This window comes from Akanthomyces muscarius, chromosome 1 (assembly GCF_028009165.1).
Source record: "Akanthomyces muscarius strain Ve6 chromosome 1, whole genome shotgun sequence".
Taxonomy (NCBI): Eukaryota; Fungi; Ascomycota; class Sordariomycetes; order Hypocreales; family Cordycipitaceae; genus Akanthomyces; species Akanthomyces muscarius.
In genome coordinates, this window is record NC_079241.1 from 1984196 (window position 1) to 2009625 (window position 25430).

At 54.4% G+C, this 25430-nt stretch overlaps 8 protein-coding genes across 9 annotated transcripts; 6 read left to right on the forward strand and 2 right to left on the reverse strand.

Annotated features, from left to right (window-relative positions):
* Positions 1–2426: 2426 nt before the first annotated feature.
* On the forward strand, positions 2427–3074 carry LMH87_005625 (uncharacterized protein; the record flags this gene model as incomplete). Its single annotated transcript, XM_056203375.1, has 1 exon — positions 2427–3074. The coding sequence occupies one exon, from the start codon at positions 2427–2429 to the stop codon at positions 3072–3074; it is 648 nt and encodes a 215-aa protein (XP_056058840.1).
* A 400-nt stretch (positions 3075–3474) lies between these two features.
* LMH87_005626 (uncharacterized protein) lies at positions 3475–4187 on the forward strand (the record flags this gene model as incomplete). Its single annotated transcript, XM_056203376.1, has 3 exons — positions 3475–3740; positions 3793–4053; positions 4103–4187. 3 exons carry the CDS (start codon positions 3475–3477, stop codon positions 4185–4187), a joined length of 612 nt encoding a protein of 203 aa, XP_056058841.1.
* A 641-nt stretch (positions 4188–4828) lies between these two features.
* Positions 4829–6279, forward strand: LMH87_005627 (uncharacterized protein; the record flags this gene model as incomplete). Its single annotated transcript, XM_056203377.1, has 2 exons — positions 4829–5011; positions 5083–6279. 2 exons carry the CDS (start codon positions 4829–4831, stop codon positions 6277–6279), a joined length of 1380 nt encoding a protein of 459 aa, XP_056058842.1.
* Positions 6280–7462: 1183 nt separating this feature from the next.
* Positions 7463–8913, reverse strand: LMH87_005628 (uncharacterized protein; the record flags this gene model as incomplete). The annotated part of the gene is made up of 2 exons (XM_056203378.1): positions 7463–8414; positions 8495–8913. The coding sequence occupies 2 exons, from the start codon at positions 8911–8913 to the stop codon at positions 7463–7465; spliced, it is 1371 nt and encodes a 456-aa protein (XP_056058843.1).
* Positions 8914–10169: 1256 nt separating this feature from the next.
* Positions 10170–10793, forward strand: LMH87_005629 (uncharacterized protein; the record flags this gene model as incomplete). Its single annotated transcript, XM_056203379.1, has 2 exons — positions 10170–10461; positions 10741–10793. 2 exons carry the CDS (start codon positions 10170–10172, stop codon positions 10791–10793), a joined length of 345 nt encoding a protein of 114 aa, XP_056058844.1.
* A 2435-nt stretch (positions 10794–13228) lies between these two features.
* Positions 13229–14687, forward strand: LMH87_005630 (uncharacterized protein; the record flags this gene model as incomplete). Of its 2 annotated transcripts, XM_056203381.1 has the most annotated exons (4): positions 13229–13418; positions 14012–14053; positions 14266–14354; positions 14415–14687. In XM_056203381.1, 4 exons carry the CDS (start codon positions 13229–13231, stop codon positions 14685–14687), a joined length of 594 nt encoding a protein of 197 aa, XP_056058845.1. The 2 variants fall into 2 exon arrangements, with proteins under 2 accessions (XP_056058845.1, XP_056058846.1); XM_056203380.1 differs by lacking the exon at positions 13229–13418 and having other exon boundaries at positions 14051–14090.
* Positions 14688–16376: 1689 nt separating this feature from the next.
* LMH87_005631 (uncharacterized protein) lies at positions 16377–18410 on the reverse strand (the record flags this gene model as incomplete). Its single annotated transcript, XM_056203382.1, has 2 exons — positions 16377–17131; positions 17189–18410. 2 exons carry the CDS (start codon positions 18408–18410, stop codon positions 16377–16379), a joined length of 1977 nt encoding a protein of 658 aa, XP_056058847.1.
* A 521-nt stretch (positions 18411–18931) lies between these two features.
* Positions 18932–21434, forward strand: LMH87_005632 (uncharacterized protein; the record flags this gene model as incomplete). The annotated part of the gene is made up of 5 exons (XM_056203383.1): positions 18932–18983; positions 19052–19262; positions 19317–19455; positions 19506–19796; positions 19845–21434. The coding sequence occupies 5 exons, from the start codon at positions 18932–18934 to the stop codon at positions 21432–21434; spliced, it is 2283 nt and encodes a 760-aa protein (XP_056058848.1).
* Between the last annotated feature and the right edge of the window lie 3996 nt (positions 21435–25430).

Genomic DNA, 25430 nt, shown 5'->3' on the forward strand with positions numbered 1-25430 from the left:
TGTAATGCAATGGCAATGGAAAAAATTCAGGCCCGAAAGCCACCCCGCGCTAGGCGATTTTGGGCCACCCAGCCGGCCGCTAGGGGCGGTCCAGAGGGGCAGCAGGCGCTGGAGCAGGCAGGCAGACAACAGGCGGCCAGGTGGCAGTCGGCAGGTGACGGTGCTGGTGGCGGTACGTAGGTACCTAGGTAGGTACTTGCTGGCTACAAGAGAGATGCAGCCAGGCCGTCACATCGAGGTCATGTCGAGGCGGTACATCGTAGCGAATTCATAATACTAAACTGGCAACTATGGATGCTGAAAGCTGCTCTCGAGCGATCATCGCGGTCCGTGGTGCAAAGCCCGCACGTACCAGAACCTTGCTGCAAGCCACCTGATGATACAGCAGCCTTGACAGCCAATGATCCAGCAACAACAGGCCACACTCACTGGACCAGCCTGCCTGCCGTCAGTGGGGCGCCGCTGTATCCAACCATCACAGCCAGGCCACCATATAAAGACCAACTGCTGCGGCTACCCTAGACAGCTTCAGTAGTTTCCCCTCGACTACAGAGCCTTCCCCATCTTACATTGGCGTTGTATAATCTATGGAAGCTATCTAAAAGATGGAGCTAAAGGTAGAAGCATCTTAACAGAGTACTGGTAGTACGTCGAAAGCCCCTCTACAGAGAGAGTAGGCTCGATAAACAATGTCCATCAGCTACCTCTAGTCACCGGCAAATACCTAGTAACGTACAATCTACCTTGGCCCATACGCTGTACTAAATCCTCAACAGCGAGCTGTTGTTTCATTCGCAAGTACACACAAACTGGATGCGCAAAACACGAAACAGCCTCAAACTTGTTTATGCACCACGCCAAGGCCATACAGAGTTCTTTAACCTTGTGGGGCACACCGTCTGAGGAGCGTCTTTCCAATCTCTACACTACACATGTACCTGGTGTTCACACATTCTGCCAAAGAAAGGTCACGCGTTCTCGATCCAGCGACAAGTTCGCCCTCCCAATGGTGATCGATGCTCTATCTTGCTCAGGCTGAAATTGTAGTCGCTTGCTCCAGAAAGAAGCAAGCCACCAGTTTTTGCACAGCATGACGGCCATTGAGTTGCAAGAGATGAGTCGCTCTTCCTTCAACGGAGCTGATAAGAAATTGTAGGGCCGGCGCATAAGAGCGGCGGACGTTAGCTCAATCTCAGAGTCGACGCAGCACAATATCTACTCTGTTGGAAACAACTAAATACTACCCAGTCAGTCCAGCTCCACCTCACAACCTCACCACTATGCTTGAAGCTCGACCGAGCAAGGATGGAATGCTTCAAGCTCGGCTAAGCTATGGTGCATTGCTTAAAGCGCGACTATGCAAGGATGGATTCATGCCATACAACGAGCAGAAAAACTCCAAGCCATCACCACTTTACATGAAGTTTGGATAAGCAGCGACGGATTAGATCTAGATGACGCGCGAATCACCCACGCTCATTGTAAGGCAGGTTGTGAAATGTTGGCACTTGCTCGGACCAGATTGGCCAACTAATGACTCGCTCTCTAAGAGAAGATACATCGGAGCGCTGCTTGGCCCGGCTCAAAAGGCCTTGCAAGAGTTATTGGCATAATTTCGAGGTGTAAAGCCATATCAGCGCAACATTAGCATTTACACTATGGTACTACGTTCAGCTCAGGCGAAAGCCTTGTGACGCAGATCCAATGTAGAGATAAAGTCGCTCGGTAAATGTAATGTCTGTTCTGACCCCTGCCTCTGTTTCTTTTCGGCAATGCAGATGATGCGACTCAGATACAGTTGATGGATGCGCCTCTAGTCTTTCTTCATTTTGTGCTATATAAAGAGTAACGAGGCCGCTGAATCTCGTCTTGGAATCCAGCAAGCGCAACAGCTCTTCTTTGAGCCCAAACCGGCAACACTATACTCAAACAGCAATGAAGTTCAACCTACTCCTTTGTGCATTGCTTCAGCAGGCGTCATGCGCGGTGCTATCCACCAAACACGACAGCTTCACCACTGGGAAACTGGCTCGACGCGCGGCCCCCCCATCGTGTCTGGTCCATATGCCGCCACTTCCTCCAGATACAACCGAGCTTAAAACGCGAGGCATCGATAGCGAGTCGTGCAGCGAATACCAAGTGGCAATGAAGCAAGCCTACACCGAGTGTGCTCAGCGAGCTAGAAGCGGCGCGGAAGCGGCCAAAAATGGCAGTTCGACTCAGCTGTTCAAGACCGTCTTTCATACCACCGATCAAGGAGCCGTCGACAGAGTCGCAAAACATCTCACACAGATCGCTGATGAATGTGCTCAAAATGGCAATGGCGATACGCCTGTTCGCTGCTTTGGGCCCCCCCCTGCAAGCCTACCGACGCCGGGGTCACCTCACTCATACCCGACACTCAAGACGGATTAAATCCAATCACAATGTGTGCGTTTGTTAACAGGGACGGCAGTTGCGGCGGCCAAGACATCGGAGATATTCTATTGCATGAGATGTCACACTCCTGGGCTCGAACCGATGACAATGGCTACGGCATGGCAAACATCCAGAGAATTGACGCCGATAGTAGTTTGAACAATGCAGACAGCTACGCACGCTTTGCAAAGGCTGTCCACTTGCGTTGCAGCGTTCAGGCAATGCTGGCCCCGGGAACAGGAGGCACTCCCGTCCTTGATCCCAGGCCTGGTTCAAGCAAACCCAAGCCTGATCCGGAGCTTGGTCCCAGCAACCCCGGGCCTAGTCCTTTTGATCAGTTTGGTACACCCAAGCTTACTCCTGGACCTGCGCCTAGCAACCCCGAGCCTAGGCCCCTTGATCAGTCTGGCAATCCCGAGCTTATTCCTGGGCCGGTTCCTGCTGATGAGTTTGGCAATCCCAAGCTTATTCCTGGGCCGGTTCCTGCTGATGAGTTTGGCATTCCGAAGCTTAGCCCTGAGTTTGGTCCCAGCAATCCCGAGGTTGTTCCTGTTGATGAGCCTGGCAATCCTAAGCCTGGTCCCGAGTTTAGTTCTAGTGAACCTGTGCTTGTTCCACTTGACGAGTCTAGCAATCTTATTATCTCTTCCTTATAGCCTCTTATCAGAGAAATCTCTCTAGTTCTAGAACTTTATAAATAAGTATTTATTATAAGGGTAACAATTTGAATGTTTTAATTTTGTTATTCAGTCAAGCTTAATTATAAGTTTACTTTAAAATGAATTACAAGTTATAAATTATCAATCTTTTAAAATGTGAATACAATTAATAGTGAAGGAGAGAACGTTATAAAGACTCCATCTTATCATACACTAGTCCACTTTTGGCCGCTGTACCTTTGCTGTGGGCAGCTGTCGATGCTATCCGAGAACTAGTGCACTTGGCTACTTGCTCTCAAGACATTGATCCTATCAACCAGGTCAGCAGTCGATATCCTATAACGGCCGCCTGCATGCGATCGGCGCCGCCTGTCTCAGCTTTGCGCTGCCTGTCGAAATGCAGCGGACGATAGCATTCGCATCACGCGTGGCCTACCAGTACGGCCGTCTTGCTCCGGCCTCGACGTTGATAGCCTTGCCCACGGCGGCATCCCGGATAGGCTCCGTAAGATCCAAACGTTACAGCGCCTTTGAAGCAGACCTCGACCAGGATGCGCTCACCGCAGCGCGAAAATGGCATGCTTCCTTCAACGCGTCTCAGCTACCGAGCGGCAGCACAACATATGCTCGATCTAGCGGCCCGGGCGGCCAGCATGTCAACAAGTGTGTCTCTACATTGCGCAGACATTGCCCTACACGATACTTACCAACCAAGGACCGAGACGAAAGCCATTTCTGTGTTCCCTGTCAAGGACATCTTGGCCGTCATCCCGCCCATCCTTCACCCCAGTATTCGCATGTCACCGTATTACACGGCTGGCAGCGACTCGCTCACATTTCAAGCCCAGACGCATAGATCACGGACTGCGAACGCGGATGAGAATCGCCAAAAATTAGCTGCCGTCATTGCTGAGCTATACGACGAAAAAGTGCCAGCGGAGACGGGCAGCGACAAACATGCGAAATACAAGGAGGTGTATGTCTGCTGGTCGGACTTTGGACTCGGTGCATACTGACAATGACAGGACCAAACGATTTCATGATTCCAGACTCAAGGACAAAAAGTTCAAGAGCTCTAAAAAGCAATCTCGACGTGGGGGCGACATGTAGGCCGCCAAGTTCATCTCGCAGTTCCAGCGTAACACGCTGCACCATGTATGACATCAACATATGACTGCCAAGATTTGGATATCGGCATTAGCTGTTAAAGAAATTGTACCAATACCACCTTGTAAAATATGGAACAGATGCCTAGACGCGTGAGGGCGCATTCAGCTTACAACTGGTCGTCAAGCCAGAAATCCACATTCTACATCATTGACCGACAAAACAATCATCTCTTTATCCCATCATGGAAACCGTGTGCCATCCTATCTGGGCGGCCGCCGGACGATCTCTGGTCAGACAAAGCAAGCCGGCCTCATTGAACGCTGCCTTTCAGCCCCCCGCCGCCGCCTTCGCTGACCAACCCTCCCGCCCGCGACCGCCTCTCCCCCACCTATTTTCCCCCACTGCAGAAACCGTGACAGGATTGATTTCGGGTTCCCTTGAAATAATCTTTGCGATACCGCCGTTCACCGTCGCTTCTTCTAGTACGAGATAGATACAACGACTGCTTACGAGCGAAGAGAGAGCTGCCACCGACGATCAAGCCAGCCTTGGGCGCGCCGACGAGTAGCCGAGCCAGCACTCGACATACCGACCGGTCGGCTTCGGAGAGCGAGAGAGGAGATTAACAAGCGGCCGAAAAGATGGCAACCGAGCAAGCAGCTGTGTCGCCGCAGCCAGTGGTCCAGCCCTGTCGCTACAAAGTCGGAAAGACGCTCGGCGCTGGCTCGTACTCGACGGTCAAGGAATGCGTCCACATCGACACCGGCCGATACTATGCCGCCAAGGTCATCAACAAGCGCCTCATGGCTGGGCGAGAGCACATGGTAGGCTGAAGATATCCGAAAATTTTCTGTCGTGATGGCGTGATTGCTTTGCTAACTCGCGACTGTGACAGGTGCGAAACGAGATTGCCGTGCTGAAAAAGGTTTCGATGGGCCACCAGAACATCCTCACGCTGGTCGACTACTTTGAGACGATGAACAACCTCTACCTGGTGACGGACCTCGCGCTGGGCGGCGAGCTCTTTGACCGCATCTGCCGCAAGGGGTCGTACTTTGAGTCCGACGCCGCCGACCTCATCCGCGCGACGCTGTCGGCCGTCGCCTACCTTCACGACCACGGCATCGTGCACCGCGACCTCAAGCCCGAGAACCTGCTGTTCCGCACGCCCGAGGACAATGCCGACCTGCTCATCGCCGACTTTGGCCTCTCGCGCATCATGGACGAGAGCCAGTTCCACGTGCTCACCACGACGTGCGGCACGCCCGGCTACATGGCACCGGAAATCTTCAAGAAGACCGGCCACGGCAAGCCCGTCGACCTGTGGGCCCTCGGCGTCATCACCTACTTTCTGCTCTGCGGCTACACGCCCTTTGACCGCGACACCGATTTTGAGGAGATGCAGGCCATCCTCAAGGCCGACTACTCCTTCACGCCCGTCGAGTACTGGCGCGGCGTCTCCTCGCACGCCAAGGAGTTCATCAAGCGCTGCCTCACCATCGACCCCTCGAAGCGCATCACCGCCCACGAGGCCCTCCAGCACCCCTTCGTCACCGCCGACGCGCCCACCGACGGCGCCGGCGAGAACCTCCTGCCCACCATCAAGAAGAACTTCAACGCGCGCCGCACGCTGCACGCCGCGATTGACACGGTCCGCGCGATCAACAAGCTGCGCGAGGCGCAGAATCTCATGATGGACGGCGCGCGCTCGAAGGAGCCCTCGCGCGACACGCAGACGCCCACGCCGGCGAATCCCACCGGCGCCGCAGCCGTCCCGCCCACGACGACCAAGCAGGAAGACAGCGGCTTCGCCATGGGTCCGCCGCCACCACCGAAGCCAGCCGCGCCCACCTTGCGCGAGACAAAAGACAGCGGCTACTCGACACAGCCCGAGGGCGGCGGAACCCCCCCGGGGCCGGCGGCGGCAAAGGCGGGCAGCAGCAGCAGCGGCGGCGACGGCGACGGCGACGTGGCCATGGGGGGCACGACGCCGCGGAGCGGCTTCCCCGCCGCGCTGCAGCCGGGCAACATCGCCAACAAGGTGATTCAGACGAGCAAGGGGCTCTGGGGCGGGTCACCGGTGCGAGATTAAGAGAATTGATGAGCTGCTGTACCTGAATGATTCATGTTTTGCGCAACCCTATATCATGTCGATTTGCACTTTAATGCTTTCCCTTGCTTTGTTGTAAGCCATTTTCATGGACAAGTTTGATATCAGCAAGCTAGATGTATGTTTATACACACGATGAGTACGAAAGATGATGTACCTGGAGTACATGTCAGTACAGCACAAAGAAGAATACCAGTAAAGTACGTTTAAAACACAGCAATAAATAAACGACTTCATCACGATATTCTTGCCTATCAAACCACCAAGTTACGAGGTATATATTTCCAAGTTACGTGTCTTGTGGCACAAGCTTGAAATCACAATCAGGCACGATTCGTGTTCAACAGGTGTACAAGTTTTTACTGTTTTTCCATATTGCTTCTGCCTTCTAATGTCTAGCGAGCGTTATCTTTGGTTATGTGGTTCAACTTCAACTCGTCCTCTTCACCTCATCCTTGGTGAAAACAAGACCCGAGTTCTCTCACAATCATTAGTCGGACCAGGCTGCTTTCCGCAAGCCTCGACACACACACCCCCTGGTGTCTTGGGCCCTTCTCATCATGTCCGTCATGGGCAGGGCCTGAGCCAGCACCCCCCCGGTGTATATATGTAGCGAATGTTCAGTGCATGTCAGGTCTTCCCTGTTCCATCTCCCAAGTGCGTTCGAATGCGCAGTTCCCGTTCCTTCCCAAACCCTTCCCCATGCACGAATTAAAATAATGTATGTATACATTACGTAGTTCTATCGGCTTTTGTTCCAAAAAAATGAGGCCGTACGTAAAAAAATAGAAGTAATAAAAAAGGCATAAAGCCAAGCCGCAAGAATGTCGAGGCCAATTCGATCGATTGTCGTCTCCCCAAGCGTATTAAAATTAAAATTGGCCTCGCATGTCTCGAGAAATGACGTGATACTCCCAGCAAGGCCTGTCGAGTCGGAGCGTGACAGCCTTGCAATAAACACCAATGTTTTGCGCCAAGTCGCTGTGCCGAAGGATACCAAAGATGTGATAAGGTCTGTCGAAAATTAAATGAAGCGTGTTGAAATTTGTTCGGGCGGAGGATCGGTCATGCGCAGATCTTCGTAAGTACTCGATTGACGACGGCGCGAGAGGCACGGGGGTCGACTCCAGGCGCGCGCCAACGTGGTCGGCCGTGGGTGAGCGTCTCATCTGACAACAACTTCGCTGAGCTCCACGTCTCTGCGTTGGCCGTTGTGATCCCATTGGGAATCGTGCTCATTATCCAGATCCAACAGTCCAGGTATCGTCTCCTCAGAGGTGACTGGGCTCAGTGTCCCACTGCTAGAACTACAACTCGAGCTGCTGCCGAGAGTCCAGTCGTCGCTCTGGCTCGATCGACGGTTGTCGATAATGTTGAGACCGAAATATTGACCGTATTCTTCGTCGGTAACGGTGTGGCGGTTCCCAATCTCGACGTACTCGTATTCCCAACGGGTGAGCTTGTCGGCCTGTCTCTGGGGCAGCCATCTAGCACGGGCAGTGTAGAAGAATGCAGCCGCAATGAGACCGCCTCCAACCAGATCAACAGCGTAGTGGTGGCTCAGATACATGGTAGCCCACCAGACCCAGCCAGCGTACACAATGAAGAAGTTGCGGAACTGCGGGAAAGCGTGGCTCATGAAGAGAGCTTCGAGGACGGCGTTGGCAGCATGCAGCGAAGGGAAGGCGCCAAACGGCAGAGGCGCGTTGGTGAAGTTGGTCGTGTAGAGATCGATACCAAAGATGGCATCGACACGCGCGAGGCCGGCGGGCGACCCATGCATGCCGTAGGCAGCGGGAGACAGACCGTTCTCGTTCTCATACCAGGGTGGTGTGCATGGGAACATAAGCTGAATCGTGACACCGAGAATGCTCATCCAGCCAAAGCTGCGGGCAAAAACGTTGACAGTGCCGGGGGCAGCAAAGATGAAGAGGATGAGAGAACAGATGGCAGGAGCGCCAAAGTGAATGATGCCATAGGGCAGCCAGGCCAGGATGTCGAGAACGGGATGCTTGTGGGCGGACAAGATGTTGGACAGGTTGGCGCCGTACAGAACGTTTTCGAGAGCTGGGAGAACGCGAACCCAGATGTGAGGGCGGTACTGGTAGTCGATGAAGCTAGATGTAATGTTAGCGACAGCTCGGTATATGAGACTTGGCGCGGCGCCAAAAAAATCTTTGCGAGGGAAGCGACTTACCGACTACAGAAGAAGTAAAGCAGCCAAATCCAAATCATAGACGAGGGGAGTAGAATCTGGCGTGTCGCAGGCATGAGAAGAAGCCAAGTGGATGCAGCGAGGGCAAAGAATTTGAGCGCAGGGGCCGAGGGCGCGATGTAGAGAGAGAAGAGGGTGAGGAAGAGGAGGAAGACGTATTGCAAGTCTGACTTTTTGAAGTCGTGTTTTTGCAGGTCGCGGAGACCGTCCCATACACTAAATGACGTGTAGAGACTTGTGATATCATCAACACCCTGATCTCTGGCGTTGGACTTTGTCCTAGGGCGGCGACGGCTGTGGTAGCGATGGGGTAGACGATTTAGGAAGGCCAAGTTGAGGTTCTCGGTGAGAAGATTCGGCAACTTGGGCTTGCCCGGGAGGGCTCCGGCACGATCGGACATGACTGCGCGTGCCCCCGAGGCGACGAATTCGAGCAGAACAAAGTTGCAGAGTTGCAGATGAGGCGGTGTCGACGAGCAAACGCACCCGTGGGGATTTGCGGGTGGTTGATGTTGCTAGGCAGCGAAGGAGGTGTGGTGACGTGCTGCCAAGACTGACACTGCGCTTGTGCGGAAAGCCTTGAGACGGGAGGGAGCAAGGCAGCGAGGCGGGAGAAGACGAGAGTCTGGAGAAGAAGCCGGGCTATTGCATGCTATCCAAAAATGAAGAATGGCCTCTTTGTCTCTGGAGAGGGGAAGAAGAGAGTTTTCCTTTTCGTCGTCCTTTGGCGGTCGTGGAAGGAGATTCGAGTCGGCAACGTTCGGCGCTGGCGTTTCGATGCGAACGGAAAGGCTGGCAATTCGCTGGCACGTGCCCAATGCAGATCGGGATGGGCGACAGGCGAGGGTCGACTCGACAAGAAGTTGACGAGAGGCGAAATTAAAGACTGCCAGGAAGGAAAGCCGGGGGAAGACGAAAGCGACGAGGCCTCGAAAAGAAATATGGAAGAGATGCGGGATGCAAGAAGGAGGAGGAGGAAAGGGTGTGGTGTGTGGCAGAGGAATGAGGTGTGGGAAGAGGAGGAGATTTGGGGGCGTTTGGGGGCAAGTACTGGGCAACAGGCGGACAGGGCGGACAGGCAGGACAGGCAGGCAGCGCCAGGGCAATTTCCAGGATGACGGCTGCTGCGAAAGAGACTTTTTAGTTCTCTTTTAGCACAAGGTTCGTGCTATTCCGCAGCCTCCGGGGCAGGTGGTCTCACTGGATGGGCCTAGAGGGAAGCACTGCACCACTGAGGCACGACCACTTGCCCGGGGCAGCAGGCGCTCTTGTGCCACTGCCAATGAGGTTGCAGGCCAGCTGGGCCCTCCAGCGATCTGTGCTAGCAGAGAGCGGAGGAGCAGGCTAGCCCCCCCCTGTACGGCAGCTGTAGCGGCCCTGCAGGCTCTGTGAAATTGGGCGTTGCTCTGGACAAAGCTGCGCTAAAAATGCTAGGCACACTGGCGTGGCAGTGGGTGCGCTGGGGGTGCGTGGTGCTGACCAGGATTGGGTGCCGGATGCAGCGGGTCAAGAAAGAGGTACATCCAGCCGTGGGTCCAGGTACCTCGTTCATGTCCGCAAAACTTTTCCTTCTCTCTTGACCTTTTTCGCCCACCGGGAGGTACCAGCCTCGACCAGCAGCAGCCTCGACTAGCTCGCTGCTCTGCTCTGCTCTGCCATGCCCAGCCCGAGCCCTCCTCGCCAGCCCCGGGGCGGTCGGCCTCTGCCAAAGCCCCGGCGCGGCGGGACGCTTCGGACACTGGCGAGACGTGGCGACCCCGACAGCGACGGAGAGGCGGGTGGCTGGCGAGTGAGCTGTCGCGATGAAGCTAGTGATGCCACCCACAGCGACAAATCACATTTGTCTGAGCTTTTACCGAGCAATACGGCTCTTTACAGCATTGTCTCAACCTCGAGGACCCTTGGTCGCCTACCGAGATGTTGGTACGGATACAGCGCGCACTCTACTGGTAAGTTATCCGTATTCCGTAGCGCTTTAACGGCGGCGGCGCCGCTTCCCTCGACACGTGTCTGGGGAATGGTGTTGCGGCTCTGGAATTCTCCCCGCCACTCTACGACTCACCGACCTGCGCCCAAGCTGGTGATTGCCGGCGATTTGATATATGCTATTTACAGGCGGCCGAGCCATCGCCGGCAGAGGCGGAAGGCAGTGGACGCCGTGCGAGGTCATGGGGTTGAGCCGCAAGAGCTGTGTGGCTGGCCAGCTAGACTAAAGAGGCAACCTGCAGCTGGCGTCGACCGCCACGTCATGATGGTTCGCAGGGCCACTGCATCGAGCTGAGCACACAAAGCCGGACGGCTCGGACAAGCGACTTTTGCTTTGGCCGGTCCCCTGCTTCCAATGCGAACTCGTCTCAGAAGCAAGTCTCTGTTATTAGCGCGATATACAGTGCATAGTGCAACTGCAAGGAGGTGTTTTATAGCCCACGCTGTGAGAGGCGGAAGTTAGAGTCGCATATAAACTTCGCTTTACCGCTGTGGCTGGATACATGTGAAGAGCAAGCCATATTTCATGCGGGGATAGCAAAAGTGTGCCGAGCTACGATGCAGACATGGCGTGGTGTGGCAATTTTTTTTCTCTCGCGCCAGATACCGCTACGCCGAGTCTGCCGCTACGGTGACGGCCATATTGTATGCATGACGATGTCGTGTGCGCAAATGCCGATATGCTGCAGACGGATCGCGCAAGAGGGGTCGCCTATCGAGCTAGAGCCTAGAGGATGGAGGGACAGGCCGCATGTAGGGCTGGCCTCTGAGCTGAGGGGGCGAGAAGTCGGTGAATGGAGGGTTGCCTGGTTTTTCTTCTTGTCCAGTATTCATGGGATTGCACATTTCCCGGTGTTGAGACTGTAGCTCCAGCGGTGAAGCACATCGGATCAAGTGGGAAAAGCTTGAAAAGTCCTGGGCTGCGACCCCGCAGAGCTTGGGCAGCCAGAGTTGAGTTGAGGTTGCAATCTTGGTCACGCGGGCCAAGAAGAACAATGTGGGCTGATAGATCAACTAACACGGCGAAAAAAAGAGCGACTGAATTTTATTTTTACCAAATTACAACTGATACGGATACCTGATGGACACACTCGACAGCGCTGGCAAATCCGCGTAAAAGATGCCGGCACCTTGCCATTCACGATGCCGGGCGCGATGCCGACTGCTGGTTGGTCGAGGTGGGGCTCTGGGAAATAACGCCAAGCCCTTTAGCGTCTCATCGTGCATGCTGCGCTTTTCTCGCTTTTTTTTTCTCGCCACTTTTTCTCCCTCTGCTGGGTGTCGGCCGGGGAGCTTGTAGCTGCCAGCACTGGCACTGATATTATTGGGCCCCGCCAGCTGACGGAAAGCTTGCAGCTGGCAGGCAAAGACAGCTTCAAACAAACAGCATCTGTTGCATGAGTCGGTTCTGTCTACGCTCCCCGCCGTCTTGTCAATATCGAGATGGTTTGCTAAAAACAACCGCTCAGTACTCCGTAATCATGCTCCCTCTCTTTGCGTGCGCCAAGACTCCTCGGGAATGCTGCATCATCTGACACCTGGCCACCGAAACAGCTTCTTGGGGGTCCAAGACATTGTTTCCGACCTGCCACGCGCGCGATTCATTGTTTGTTCGCTCGCTTTCCTCTTCTTCGAACAGTCTGACATGATGATTCATGAAAAGAAGGAAAAGACCCCCCTCCCCCCCCCACGAACCCGTCTAATTTGTTCGAGACAAGACCACTGTCGCCAGCCGCCGTGGCTGACAGGCTGGCAATTGGTCCTTGACTTTGCAGCCCTGCGGCCTCCGGGCAACCAAGCAACCCCGCGGAGCCGTTGGGTCGCCCAACGCTGTGCCCCAGACGTCCGTCTCGCACTACTCCGTAACAAGCAAGCACCCAACATCTGCTCTGCCCGAGGTCGTTGCTCGCTTTATTACAGAGTCCGAGAGCGTGTCAAAGACATACAGATGCTCCCTTGCATTATCCGCACATAGCTCCCGCGTCGGATTGGACGCGACCTAGCGAGCCATCACCACGTACTACTACTGGTGGTTGCTGGCAGCATAATACATCTACGTACAGCTTGCTGCTGCACCTAGCCAGGCATGGCTGCAGCAATATTGTGAGTCGCATCCGACTTTCCACGATGCAAGCACTTTACAGCCTGCGCGAGACGTGTCGTCGGCCGGTGGACAATCTGCCGTCCTTTCAGCCACGACGGTCCTGGTCTCCTTGTCGTAATCAGAAATCGGACTAGCTTCCCGAGCAGATTGATTCCTCAAACGAACAAGGCCACAAAGGAGTTTAATAATAGCCCATCTTGGGCTGGGATGGGACGGGAGATGGCAGGGGATCAGTGGCGGCTTGGCGACGTGCAGGGGAGCCTGGCTGCGTGTAATTTCCCACACGCGTTTTGGTGGCTTTTGGCATCTTTCGGCCTTGTCGCGATTTTGAAGCCGTCGAGGCCCCCCTGGCCTGGACTGAAAAATGCCCCGGTCGCGCGCTGCTGGACAACTGGAGCAAGCTGGCCGGTCAGAATCCGTGTCGTCGCATCACTGATTTTGGTCCGGAGCTGGTGCACGCGCGAGAAGAAGGAGATCACCAGCTGGCAGCGTAGAAAGAGGGCCCAGACCCCGGTAAGGTGTCGCGTGTCTCCGGACCAAATTGACCACATGTCGATTTGTTCGAGTTCCGTTGAGAAGCAGCCGCTTAGATACAAATACACGGTTGATCCAGCAGAACAGCCTCAATGGCTTACAGCCTATCATCAAACGTCAAACAGGAGACGAGCCAGACGCCTCGCGCGCGCAGAGGCACCAGGCCCAAAGCGAAAGTCGCCGGGACGGGCCATGACGACATTGTTCTGCTCTCTGCGTGCCGGTTCCTGGATGCGCTCCAAGCTCCAGCAGCCAGCAGATGGAGCGAGACCAAAGAAAAAGGTGAGAGCTGGCTAGGAGAGGCCCGCCCGACAGAGGTACTTGGGCTTGGCAGTCGAGGTACTTGTGATGCGGATGGAGCCTCGGTCCCGACGGCGAGCAACCTTGTTCTCTTAGCACGTAACAGCTCTCTCAGCACCCAATTATATTCATTCACGGCGCTGTAACACTGCTGAAGTCTGTTCGGCCATGCACGGCGGACTTTGCAGCGGCAATGCGGGAATCAACAAAGCACGCTTGCTGCAAGACGAGACAAGACAGCAACCAGCATCGTGTGAATCGCCCGCCTTACAAACACGCCATTATCGTGATGCACCTGTACATCACAATTGCTGTCCCGCCTTGGCAAAACAACCCAGCAATTGGTGTTGCACCTCTCCATAACTTTTTCATAGCATCTCCAACTCGTTTCGAGGCTCTGTCAGCCTAGCACAGCACGGAAAATTTCCATCACGTCAGCCCAGCGTTGTTGGGCTCGCCCTGATGGGGCATGCAATCTCCCACGTCTAACAGCGCTCACTCACTCCGCCTGGCATTCTGAGGCGGCTCAATTTTTTTTTGTCACGCACGCTAATAATAATACTGATACCAAGAAGAGACAAAAGAATTTTTCCTTCTTTCTCGTCTCCTCATTCATGGTGGGTTTGATGCTGATTTACCCACTTGGACATTCAGGTACCATCTTTCCCTCATCTCGCGCTCTCCTCTTTTTTTTCGCCTTGTCAGTCCACCAAAAAAAGTCCGGCCTTCTTTGATCATTTATTTCCTGACAAATCCCTTGTCCTTTCTCCGGCCGCTCTTTTCCGACAAAAGATTGCACAAACTCGCTGTGCTAATGTCCGCCTCCAAGGTTCGGGCCTCGGGGGTCTAGTTTCTGTTCGAGATCACCGAGGCGCTCCATTAGGATTTAAGCCGCTTTTATTTTCTCTGACCAACGACGTAATTGATTCCGCCCAGAAAAAAAAAAGAAAAACCGTTGACGTCCCATAATTTCGATAGCCTTGCAAAACCCTATTGTTGCGCGAGGCTCTTCACACGCACACAATGTTTGGCGCAGGACGGTCACCGACTCCACCCCGTGCCGGCATCACCGGCGCTGTCGGCATCGGGGTGTCCAATGCAGAGAAAGAGTCCCTTCTGAGAAAGACGCAGACGGACATTTCCATGACTATGAGGATAACACGAGATCCATTAGCTGCAAGAATTGGAGACGTGATGGCCTGCGGCCGTGGAAGTTGCCGAGACACAAGCGACTCTATATTCGGGCGCTGACAGAAACCGACCGATAGCAAGTCGACATTGGAAACCATTGCTGTGCATTGCCGCCTAGGCCCCGCCCAAGTATTCTGTACGACACCGTTGGCATCATAGTCGTGTCGTTACACTGCCAAGAGTTATAAAACACAGAGAGAGGCTCAACTGTCGGTCAAGAGCCTTCAGGTCCCCATCACTATCGGATTCTATCCTCTTGTTACGTAGCCAAGAAATCAAACCTTTTCTCTTTCGGTGGTCCGTCCCTTCACACCGCCAAATCTCGCCCGACTCAAGCACTCAAGGTAATAAAGCAAGAAAAAAAAAGTTTCATCGACCCGTTTTGTCGGGATTTTTTGTCGCCCACCTTTTGTGGACTCACCTTTCGGGAAGGGACTCTGACACTCGATTCATTTCCGTCCGCCAGGGCCGGACATTGACAGGGTCACCTCGCAGAAGGCCGGCTGCTGAAGATTTGCGTCTTCTGAATTTCCGAAACTAAATCCCTCGTCTCCCATCCTGCCCTATCTTTTCGCGTCTCTGCATAACGAATCGTTGTCGCCGGGAGTTTGCCAAGCAGCGGGTGGGCATGCGGTCTGTTGGCTGCGTGCAGTACGTACATACACCCCGGGATACCGCCAGGCCTGTGTGCGTCCCTCGTCTCGCCGTGCTGCGGCGCTCCAACGTCCGCCCGACCAACCAACCGAAACAGACCTTTGTGCTTAGCCGTAAGCGATCGGTGCTCTGCAGCAGACAGCAAGATTGGAGATGCGGCCTTTGCCGCTTGCGCCTTTGTCTACTACGCCGTTGTCATTGCCGTTGGCACTACTCTGCACTCTTAACACGGAAGCTCGAAGATTTCCCCTCCTGAGCCTGTCAAATCATTGAGCAACGACAAAGTGGCGTCCTGGCGCAAAGGTCTCTTGCAGAACTCAACAGCCAGGCTCGTGCATCGTGCGAGATGTGAATCGGCCGCGATGCACTGCGTTACGCCTCTGCGGGCCGTGGAGGGCGGCGGTGGCTGTGCAGGTCCCCGACCCGAGACCGAGGCAACGTCATGGCACCGCGTAGGGTGCTGCGCCGAGCGGCGATGCACTCAACCGCACTGTGACATCTTGAAGAATCAGGCAGATTGCAATCGATCACCGACGACTTGCCGTTGGAGCAAGGAGTCAGCTCTTGCCTGGCGGCATATAGTCGGCTGGGGGTTGGCTCTATCAGCTTATGATCCAACAAGCGATTTCGCTGGACGTAGACATGAAGGGCTTGACAATTTAATCAGAATGGAATGTATTATTCGTAAATCAGGCTCGCATATAGTCTCTGCCATTTCCTCCCTTTCAACACACCGGGTGTCCTCTTTCCTAGCCCACTGGCTCTTCATCCCGTCGTCCGCAACTAGCTGCCGTCCAACTACAAGTGAAAACCAATAAAACCAAAAAAAAGTCAATCAACAAAACAAAGCAAATCTTTTTGTGCCTAAACGCCTTCCATGTAATGCCAGCTCAAAAGCAAATATAGTCCTCCACGTCATTCTCTCTCAGTCCTCATCTTTCGGCCAAATAGCATCACCACATTCGCAAGGGTATATCATGTACCGAATGGGCTTTTGTCTTCTCCGAGTGCCTACATCTGGCGTGTAAGGCGTGGCGGCGACAAAGACGTCATGTCCCAGCGCCGAGCTCGCTTCTGCGACTGGTGCTCCTGTAACTAGGCGGGGCTACCAGTCGCAACAGCTTTCGTCCTGTTCTTCTTTGTCTTCTTCTCAGCAGGCGTGCCAGCTGACGACGCAGACTTGAGCAAGCTAGGGATCGAAGGCACGGGAATTGGCGTCTCCTTCTTGCTATTGCCGGATACCTGCGAGCTGGGAAGAGGCGTGGCTGGCTTTGTCACGGATTTGCTGGTCTTGGTCTTCTTGGCCTTCTTGGCTGGCGTGGATGCAGCATCAGCCGTAGCCGAAGAGCCAGGAATAGGAGGCGGCGCGACGAAAGTCTGTCTGAGTGCCGGAAGTGCGGGCTCAGATCCCAGATCAGGGCTGCCACGAGAAGCAGTCTTCTGCTTCTTCGACTTGGTCACCGCGGAAACGCTCTCTTCCATCAGCTGCTCAGCAGCGGCGGCATCCTCGTCGTCAGAGATGCTGTGCTTTCTCTTGCTCTTCTTGCTCTTACTAGCACTTTGCTTGGGGTCCGCAGAGTCCTTAGTACTTTTGCCTGTCTTTTGAGAAGCCTTGGGTGTAGATCCAGTAGCTGGCGCATCTTGCATCTCCACATCATCCTCATCATCAGTGTCGAGGCCCAATGTTCCCATGTCGCTGCTGACACCAAGCGGCTGGAATCGTGCCTTGAGGCCTTTGGGCTGCGGGCGGGCAACCTTCGTTGTAGATCCGACAGACGCCGGTGTGGCTGTTGTGGCTCCGATTTGAGTGATGCGCCGAATTTGCATGACTTCATCGATCTTGTGGCGAGCTATAATCGATTAGCAACGCATTAATAATTAATTGGCTTTCTGGAAGGCATTCTTACATGGCTGGTATGTAGAGCCATCAGCAGAAGGGATTAAAATCTGAATCGACTTGACCGGAGGCGTGCTGTCGAAAGAGATGCCATAATCCTCACCGCTGTGAGACAGAATGCTGCCACCTTGCTGCGACGCATCCATGGGAAATTCCAGATTCTCAACAACAGACACAGGGACGTTGGCGGGTAGAGTAAAGTACCACAATTGCTTGCCCTCAAGATTAGCCTCACTGCAAACGCGAGCTACGTCCTGGCCATTGCTCTGTTGGTCACTTTTGCGCAGCTCGAAATCCGGAGGCAAGAGTTGAGGAAGCGCAACCTGGCTAGCCTGCGCACGCTCTGCAATTTGCATAGACTCGTCGGCTTCCTCGTCGTCGCTGGACTCAGTACCACTCTGTGCTCCATTATTGGATTCCTTTTCATTCGAGTCGTCGCTTTCGTCGTCGCTTTCCGTTGCATTTGCAGCCTTCCATGTGACCTTGGCACCGTTAACAACAGGCTTGCTAGTAGGCTTAGCAGCCGGCTGCGACGATCCTTCGCTCTCAGACTCACTGTCCTCAGGGCTAGAGTCGTCGCTGCCAGATTCGGGCTCCTTGGCGCGGGCGGGCTTGCCAGCCGGCCCTTTCACGCCAGCAACAGGCTTTGTAGGAGCGGCTTCACTTTCGCTCTCGCTTTCAGCGTCGTCGTCGCTAGAAGGAGCCTCAGAGCTGGAGCTAGAACCAGAATCTGAATCTGAGCCGCTGCTGCTAGTGGGGCTACTCGCACTTGTCGAAGCCTTGGACTTGAGAGCAGCTCCCTTGGTGCTCACTTCCTCGTCACTACTCTCTGAGTCCGCATCACTCGAGGTGTCATCCGAGGAAGATGCAGCTTTGGCCTTGGCGGGCGCAGCAGCCTTCTTGGCCGGCTTCGATTTGTTCGCGGCAGAAGTTCGCTCGACGTCGCTATCTGCAATCTCATCGTCCTTGCTGCGGCGCTTCGACGCCTTCGGCTTTTCCAGCGCCTTCACGAACCTGGGGCCGTCCGAGTCGCTATCATCCGAGCTGCTGCTGCTGCTATCGGATTCGCTGTTGTTGTTTAGGAAGAAGCTGGTAGCAGAAGCGGTGGCGGGCTTCTTGATCGAAGCTTTGGCGGAGGCTTTCTTGCTGCGGGCGTTGGCGTTCAAGCCCTTTGTAGTCTCTTCAATGTGCTTGCTAAGCGAATGAACTTTGTAGGGCTCTTTCGGGGCCATTTTGGCGGATTGCGGGAGGGCCGCGAGGTGTTGTGTCGGGATCAATTGGTTGTTGAAGGAAAAAAGGTATGAAGCTCCAACTTTTTTCTTGCGCCTCCGATCCAGAATTCACCTGCCACCGCCAGCAAATTTCACGGCACGTGTAGAAGTGGCCCGTGCGCACGACTTATGGAACGCGACAACAAAGCAGAAGTCCTCAGCACGGGTTGAATATATCTTGCTTGATGGACTATTGGTAGTATATAGAATAAGGGGGTTAAAACTGCAGCTATTTTTTGAGCAAGTACTCACCAAGTTGACATGTAGTCTCCCTTTTCAGCCTGCTACTTATGCCACCAGCCAGCCATCTTGACCTACGGAAAATTTTGGTGGAGACCCTCTATCGATAACATCGGCTCAAAGACGAATCCCTTCCACAACAGTAGCAACAACCTCGCAGCGATTTGTATGAGGGATGGTGTGAAATCCGTCGACCGCAAGTAAAGCCTCTCGGTTATCAGTTACGGATACTGGAGCCCAGCATGTCGACTAGCAAGCGCAGAAAGCTGGAGGAGGGGCAACAGGCGCCACAATGTGAGTCTTGAGACAAAACTACGCGCAGCGCGGATTTACAAATCAAGTACTGACTCATTTTTTTGAAGCCGCCCTGAGCGCGCTGTCTGCTCGCCGTCAGCTTGCCACCGCTGCCGTGTTGCGCGAGGTGAGCCCGCCTCTCGAAGACGGGCCGGCGCAACGCGTTGGTAACTCGTTCAGCGTGCTTCAGCGGGTGGCGCAAGCAGACCGAGGCTCGCCCAAAAGCCCAAGTACGCCCAAGAGTACTGCTGCCCGTAAAGAAAGTGCTTCTAAGCGCGGGTAAGTACGTTGCCTAAGTTGCGACAACTGTACTTAGTGACTGACCACATGCAGCACCGACAAAGGCGTCTCGACGCCAGAGAGTGGTACTTCAACTCCTAGAGTAGTTCAATACTCATCTTTTCGCCTCGGCAAACAAAATTATAGGAGGAACAAGGACGGATATAGTGAGATACGACTCACTGACAGCGAGGTAAGACAATTTTCGATAATTCTGGATTGTAACAAACTAATTGTCTGCAGCGTTTCATCGTGCTCGGTATATTTGGCATCAGAGTCCGATCTGGTGAGGTTTCCATACTCGGCACAACTATCAACGCATCTGAAACCATCCACTGGATTCATGCCCCCCACTGTCATGCCTTGCCCGTCATTCGAGCGTCTGAAAAGACACGCGTGGAGCTGCACAGCGACAAGGCAGACAAGCCGCTGTCCTGTCTTTCTGCCTTGTCGCCACTATACCAACGTATATGGCATGAAAACGAGAGCAACTCTGAAGATATAAACAGCGCTGCTAAAGACACATTTCGAATAGTAAGCCATGCCGATACGCGACAAGAGAAAGCGTGCTGACATGTCCAGCTGTGTACCTCGGAAGATGCTCCCAAAAGAAGCATCATACAGGAACTATTTTCACCGCCAGAATGGAACAAGGCAATCTCGGATATTACAAGTTCAATCAACTCTGAACCAAGAGCCCAGATATCTGCTTTTGTATGCGGCCCCAAGGGCGCCGGCAAATCCACCTTTTCAAAGCTACTCACAAATCGACTCCTCACAACGGCTGATCGAGCGAGCACAGCACAATCGGCCACAGGAGTTGCAGTCATCGATCTTGACCCTGGCCAGCCCGAGTATGCGCCAGCCGGAACATTGTCTCTTGTTCATATCACTAAGCCTAACCTCGGCACCCCATTTTCGCATCCGGGGTTGCACCAAGCCGGCCACGCAGTCCTGCGCAGCCATGCGCTGGCATCTGTATCCCCAGCCACGTCCCCTTCTCTCTATATACAATGCGCGACGGATTTGTACGAGACATATCGCAGGACATTGCGAAACTGCCCGTTGATTATCAATACGCCAGGATGGATATTGGGGACTGGGCTGGATTTGCTGGTGGAGCTGATAACCATAATGATGCCCTCCCAAGTTGCCTACATGTCGGAAGATGGTCCGCTCGATGTGGTCGAAGTTTTGCGCTCTGCCACACGCAACGAGTTCTTAACACTTCCGTCGCAGCCGTCCGAGTATACTGCCAGAACAGGCTCGCAATTACGCGCCATGCAGGCCATGTCGTATTTCCACCTCGCTGATTCTCCTGGAACAGTCAGTCCAGCGGTTCTGAGCTGGAATGCCAAGCCGCTGTCTGCCGTCCCGCCATGGGAAGTGCGCTACGCCTCAAAAAGAAGGGGAATAAAAGGTATCTTATCCTATGACTTCCAGTCACCGCCCGAGCTCTTCAGAGCAGCCATCGATGGAATGGTGCTGGCCGTGGTCGAGATTGAAGACGGCGAAGCGTTTCGAGATATTATCGCTGGTTACGGCCCAGCAATCCAGCAACCCGCCGCTGCAACTGGGCAACTATCACCGAGCGAAGCACAGGCAGAGAACGCCGATGCTGAGGCGAGCACCACGACGGCAGATGAGCTGAAAATCATCACATCGCCGGAAGGGCTTCCGGTAATCTCCAACACCAACGACGCCACGCTCGACCCTCGCTACTCTCGCACCCTAGGCCTGGCCCTCGTGCGCGGCGTCGACACCGCGCGCAGGACGCTGCAGCTCCTGTCGCCCATCACCGAGTCCCAGCTCCAGGGCGCGCGCGCCCAGGGCCACGATCTCATCCTGGTGCACGGCAAGTTTGACGCGCCGACGTGGGCGTACGCCGAGGACTTTTTCTTCCAGCGCGCCACGGCCGCCTCGGTCTCGGCGTCGGCATCGGCGTCGGCATCAGCGTCAGTGGAGCTCGGACACCAGAAGGAGCAGCAGCAGAGCGACCTCGACGTGACGTTTGAGGGCGAGGATGCGGGCGCCGTGCAGGACCAGGTAGAGGACGTGCGCGACGTGCCCACGGTGCCGTGGCTGGAGATTCTGCAGGGCAACCAGAAGCGACCGGTGGGATCGGGTGTCTGGCGCGTGCGGCGGGATCTGGGCCGGAATGCAGGAGAGTAGTAGCTCGACCCTGTTCAGGCAGCGATGGAAATTATCGAGTGCGGCAAATACATATTCACATTCGACGCTACGCCATCGAATTCTCCGCAGGTTTGGTCAATCGAGGTGTTCTAACTAGTGCCGTGGATTGTTGGACCATATGGAGGCCATATTCGAACAAAATAACGATGCGAGTCCGTAGCAGCTCTACAAGTGCGCTTTCCGGCAGGTAGATACACTCCCGGGAATCCGGGGGCTGATGAAATACGACAGTCGGACAGAGTCAATGCAGTAAGGTTGAAAACGTCCCTCAACCGTTTGGCTGCTGCGTATCGTGACATGTCAAGTAACACAATAATGTCGTTCACGGCCCGGATCCTCACGCACATGCCATGGCCACGGTCGGCTGACCGAACACAGTGTCTATTTCTGGGTGTTTCTTTAAAAAAAAAAACTCTTTTTTCCAAGCGTCAGAACGTTTGAATAGTAATCAAGTTGGGCTGCCGAATTTGAATGTGCTTGTTCGTTTTTCTTCAGCCACCAGGCCATCTTGCAGGGGAGCACTGCCAGTATGATGTGATTTAACAAGGTACTTTTGACGAAGAAAAAAACCATGTCTTGATTGCAACACCGGCTCCGACGCAGGATGCAAGTCAACCGTGGACTCCGCCGGCGCAGGGGCATACTGTGCGGGCGAATGTGAGACGGACAAGGGCTTCGGCGACTAAGCGGCCGCAAATCGTGCTTGCATCAACAGGGGACCCATCAGGCCGTTGACTGATTATCAAGGTCACACCGGAGTTGCAATATCCAAGATTGAGCTTCTACGTAACCCCCAGCCAGCGCTGGCATGCGTTTTGGCGAAAGCGGTTTTCTCCTGCGATATCGGCGTCGGGCCGCCACAATCGCACATTCATTCCAAGATCCTGCGTCATCGTTCTACTGGCTGGTGCAGACTTCCAAGATGAAAACCCCCTGTCGTGAAGAATTGTGAAGCCCGGTCCGCCACGCGGACTTTGGCCCGTTCCCGCAGCGCTGTACGGGCTCCATTGCAACATGCCACACAAACCTCAAAGTTTGAGCCGAGTGAAGGTCCAGTAAGCGGGAATAAAAGGGTCGAATAACTTGTTATCAAACTCAAATTTTATAGCATCGTACGATCTTGGAAAGCGACGGACGATCGACTGGGAGCATTTCCAGACCGGGGCGAACGTGCCGTCGTGGATGGTGTTGTCCCGGCTCCGGTGTCCGGCGGGACCGTTTAAACGGCCGCAGTGCATGAGCTCCTGTGTGAAAACCGTTGCGCTGGGTGGATACATAACATCAAACGTCTTGCGGCAGGTTCAAAGTCTACAATTTTCTTGTGAGCCCAGTAATTTCGTGGCGGCAGGTGCGCTACCTGCGGCCAACGACTCAGCAAAACTGGATAATGCAGCCACTATATGCATGTGCATGGGCGCGTGGCAAGCGGGACAAAGACCATGGCGCAGAATCAAGGGCGACGGAGAAAGCCAGTACGCTGGTGAATGCTGTGTAATGTGACATATAATATTCTTTGTGGCATGTAGAGATCCGGCTTGCATGGCGACGGGACGGCACGCTGCCGTGTTGCCAGCATTGCCACTGAAGAATAGAGAAGTGGTCTGGTGTCTCTTATTACCAGCTGGGTTCAAGACTGTGCCTCATTTTGATGCGTGGGATAATGCGCGGGAGCGCATGTGCGTGTATGAAGCCTTTACTCAGTGCAGCTTGATCGACGAGGGGTGTGCATTGCAAGTAGTCTCTTTTCGTTCACCGGCATTACATGCGGCTGCTGCTTGGACGACACCGATGGGCCAAGTAGGGTGCTGTCGGCGAGCATTTGGCCAGGATGTCGCTTTTTGTCTGGCGGATACTGGAATCTGGCCTTCAGCTTAGGCAGGCTCAGCAGCAGGACATAGTATGGAGAATAGTTTTTCTTCTTTTCAATCTATTCCGACGAGTAGACGGCGTCATGGCCACCGTGCTTCCGCCAGAGAAATGGAAGCAAGGAGGGGCGATTCCGGTTCAGCGGGATGGCGGGGGGATCAGCCCCTCGAGGCTGGCTGGATTGGCGCAATGGTCGCATGGAGGGTAGTCCAACAGCCAGGCGAGTAAAGAGACAACAAAATGTGACGACTAGTTCGTCGTCGGACTGCAGATTCCGAAACCTGGGGTTCGTGCTGGCCGGCCATGTACGACGCTGCAGTCTACGGCGAGGCGGACTTGAAGTAAATGAGCATCACTCGCTGTCATGTTTTGTTTTGTTTTCTTCGTTCAACTTGAAGCCCGGCCCAGAGGGGGATGGATGGTGTACCAGCAGGATGTCTAGGGCCCAAACCAGATTCTCGGCTCTGTGCCCTCTTTTGGCAGCTTGAGGGCCCCGAGGAAAAAGAAAGTCATGAGATTCGCTGCTAGCTGCTAGACAACTAACTAGGCCCCTAGTTAGGGTCGCAATTGCCTGTGCGTTTGGCCCGGCCGGGAGGTCAAGCTAGCGGGATGGGACGTGGAAAGTCTTGGGTATTGACTAGTTATGCAGCCGGCCTAGAAAGGAAAGCTGGGATATTGGATTTGTGAACGAGCGGAGCACGGCGGCTTGGTGGCTGCAACGGTGTTGCTGGGATGTTGTGGTTGTTGCTGTGTGGGCTGTTTAGCTGTGTGATGGGGTGGGTGCATCTCTCAATGTCCTCGGGAGAGCGGTTGATTCTAGCAGGGTTAGCCGAGAAAGAAGGCTACATAGCAGGCGCCGTCACTCGCCAATAGAAGGAGGCATTTACGCAAGATCCATCGTCCGAATGCGTGACGTGTGGTCGCGATGGTGTATCAGTAACTAGTTGCCGGGTACAGAAGCTGGACCGTTTGGTGCCAAAAGTGGATGGCTGACGATGCGATGGCCGGTAGGGTAGCACTGGGGGCCACCGAAAATAGAAAAGGACTGATGAAAATAATGACGAGTTACAAAGCGTGCAACGGGGATTTCTACCAGTAGTTATTAGGGAGAAGCAGGTTTCGCATGCAAGTGCGCCGAGATGTTTGTCCCTGGAGGCCCATAGCCTAGCAGTACCATGTAAATACCTACCTTGGCAGTGATGGATGGTAACATGTGTTGCCGATTTATGGCTTCGCGTTTGGCCGCTTTTCACAGACAGAGTCGCACATGCCTGTCACTATCCGTAAAGTCGGTTGATACCAGTAGAACCGGGCTGGCTGGTCGTGAAGCTTTCGCACCGCCAAGTTCCAACACAGCGGGCTCGCCGGGCTGCATCGCGCTAGCCATCAACTAAAATTCCTAGCGCTGCTCAAGACGGTTCGCTTGAGCGAGAACGAGCATACGACTTGATTGCAGAGGTTTTTTTTTCCCCGTCTTTGTTCCAGCAAAACAATTCTTCCCAAAACAACGCTGTCGTGGATAGGTAGCGACAAGTGACAGACGGACAGTCAAAAGTGCCATGGCAGGGGCAGGGAGGGATTAGCGCCAGGCTGCCCGAGGCTGAGAAAGCCCTGGAAGCCGTCCTGCAAACCCCCCACCGACTCGACCACATGGCTGATGACCTATCCGTACCTACCTACCTACCTACCTACCTTCCTAGGTACGTAGGTATGAATGGGATGTGGCTTTTTCATCGTGCCGATACTCATTGCACAAAGGACTGGGCACGGAGCTGCGGCCGGCTTTTTGCTTCTCTCTTGTCCGCCTCTCACATTATTTTCCGTACCCGCCTTGTCGTCCAGCAACGCCTGCTCCAAGCAGGTTTTGCTTGTACCAGCGGCACTGGCGTTCCTCCGCCCGCCCCCCGATGGTTGCACGTGGGTCGTTCAGCACCATCGTCCACTGTATTTGTCACTGTGCAGCAGGGGATGTGCAGCCGGGCGCGCTAGGCCAACACCAGAAAGCCCGCCAGACCCGAGTACCTGGTAGAGGCTGCGTAGTACACCGTCGTACGCTATAGACGGATGCAGATCATGTGTACCTCGCTCATTACTTGATTTCCTACCTAC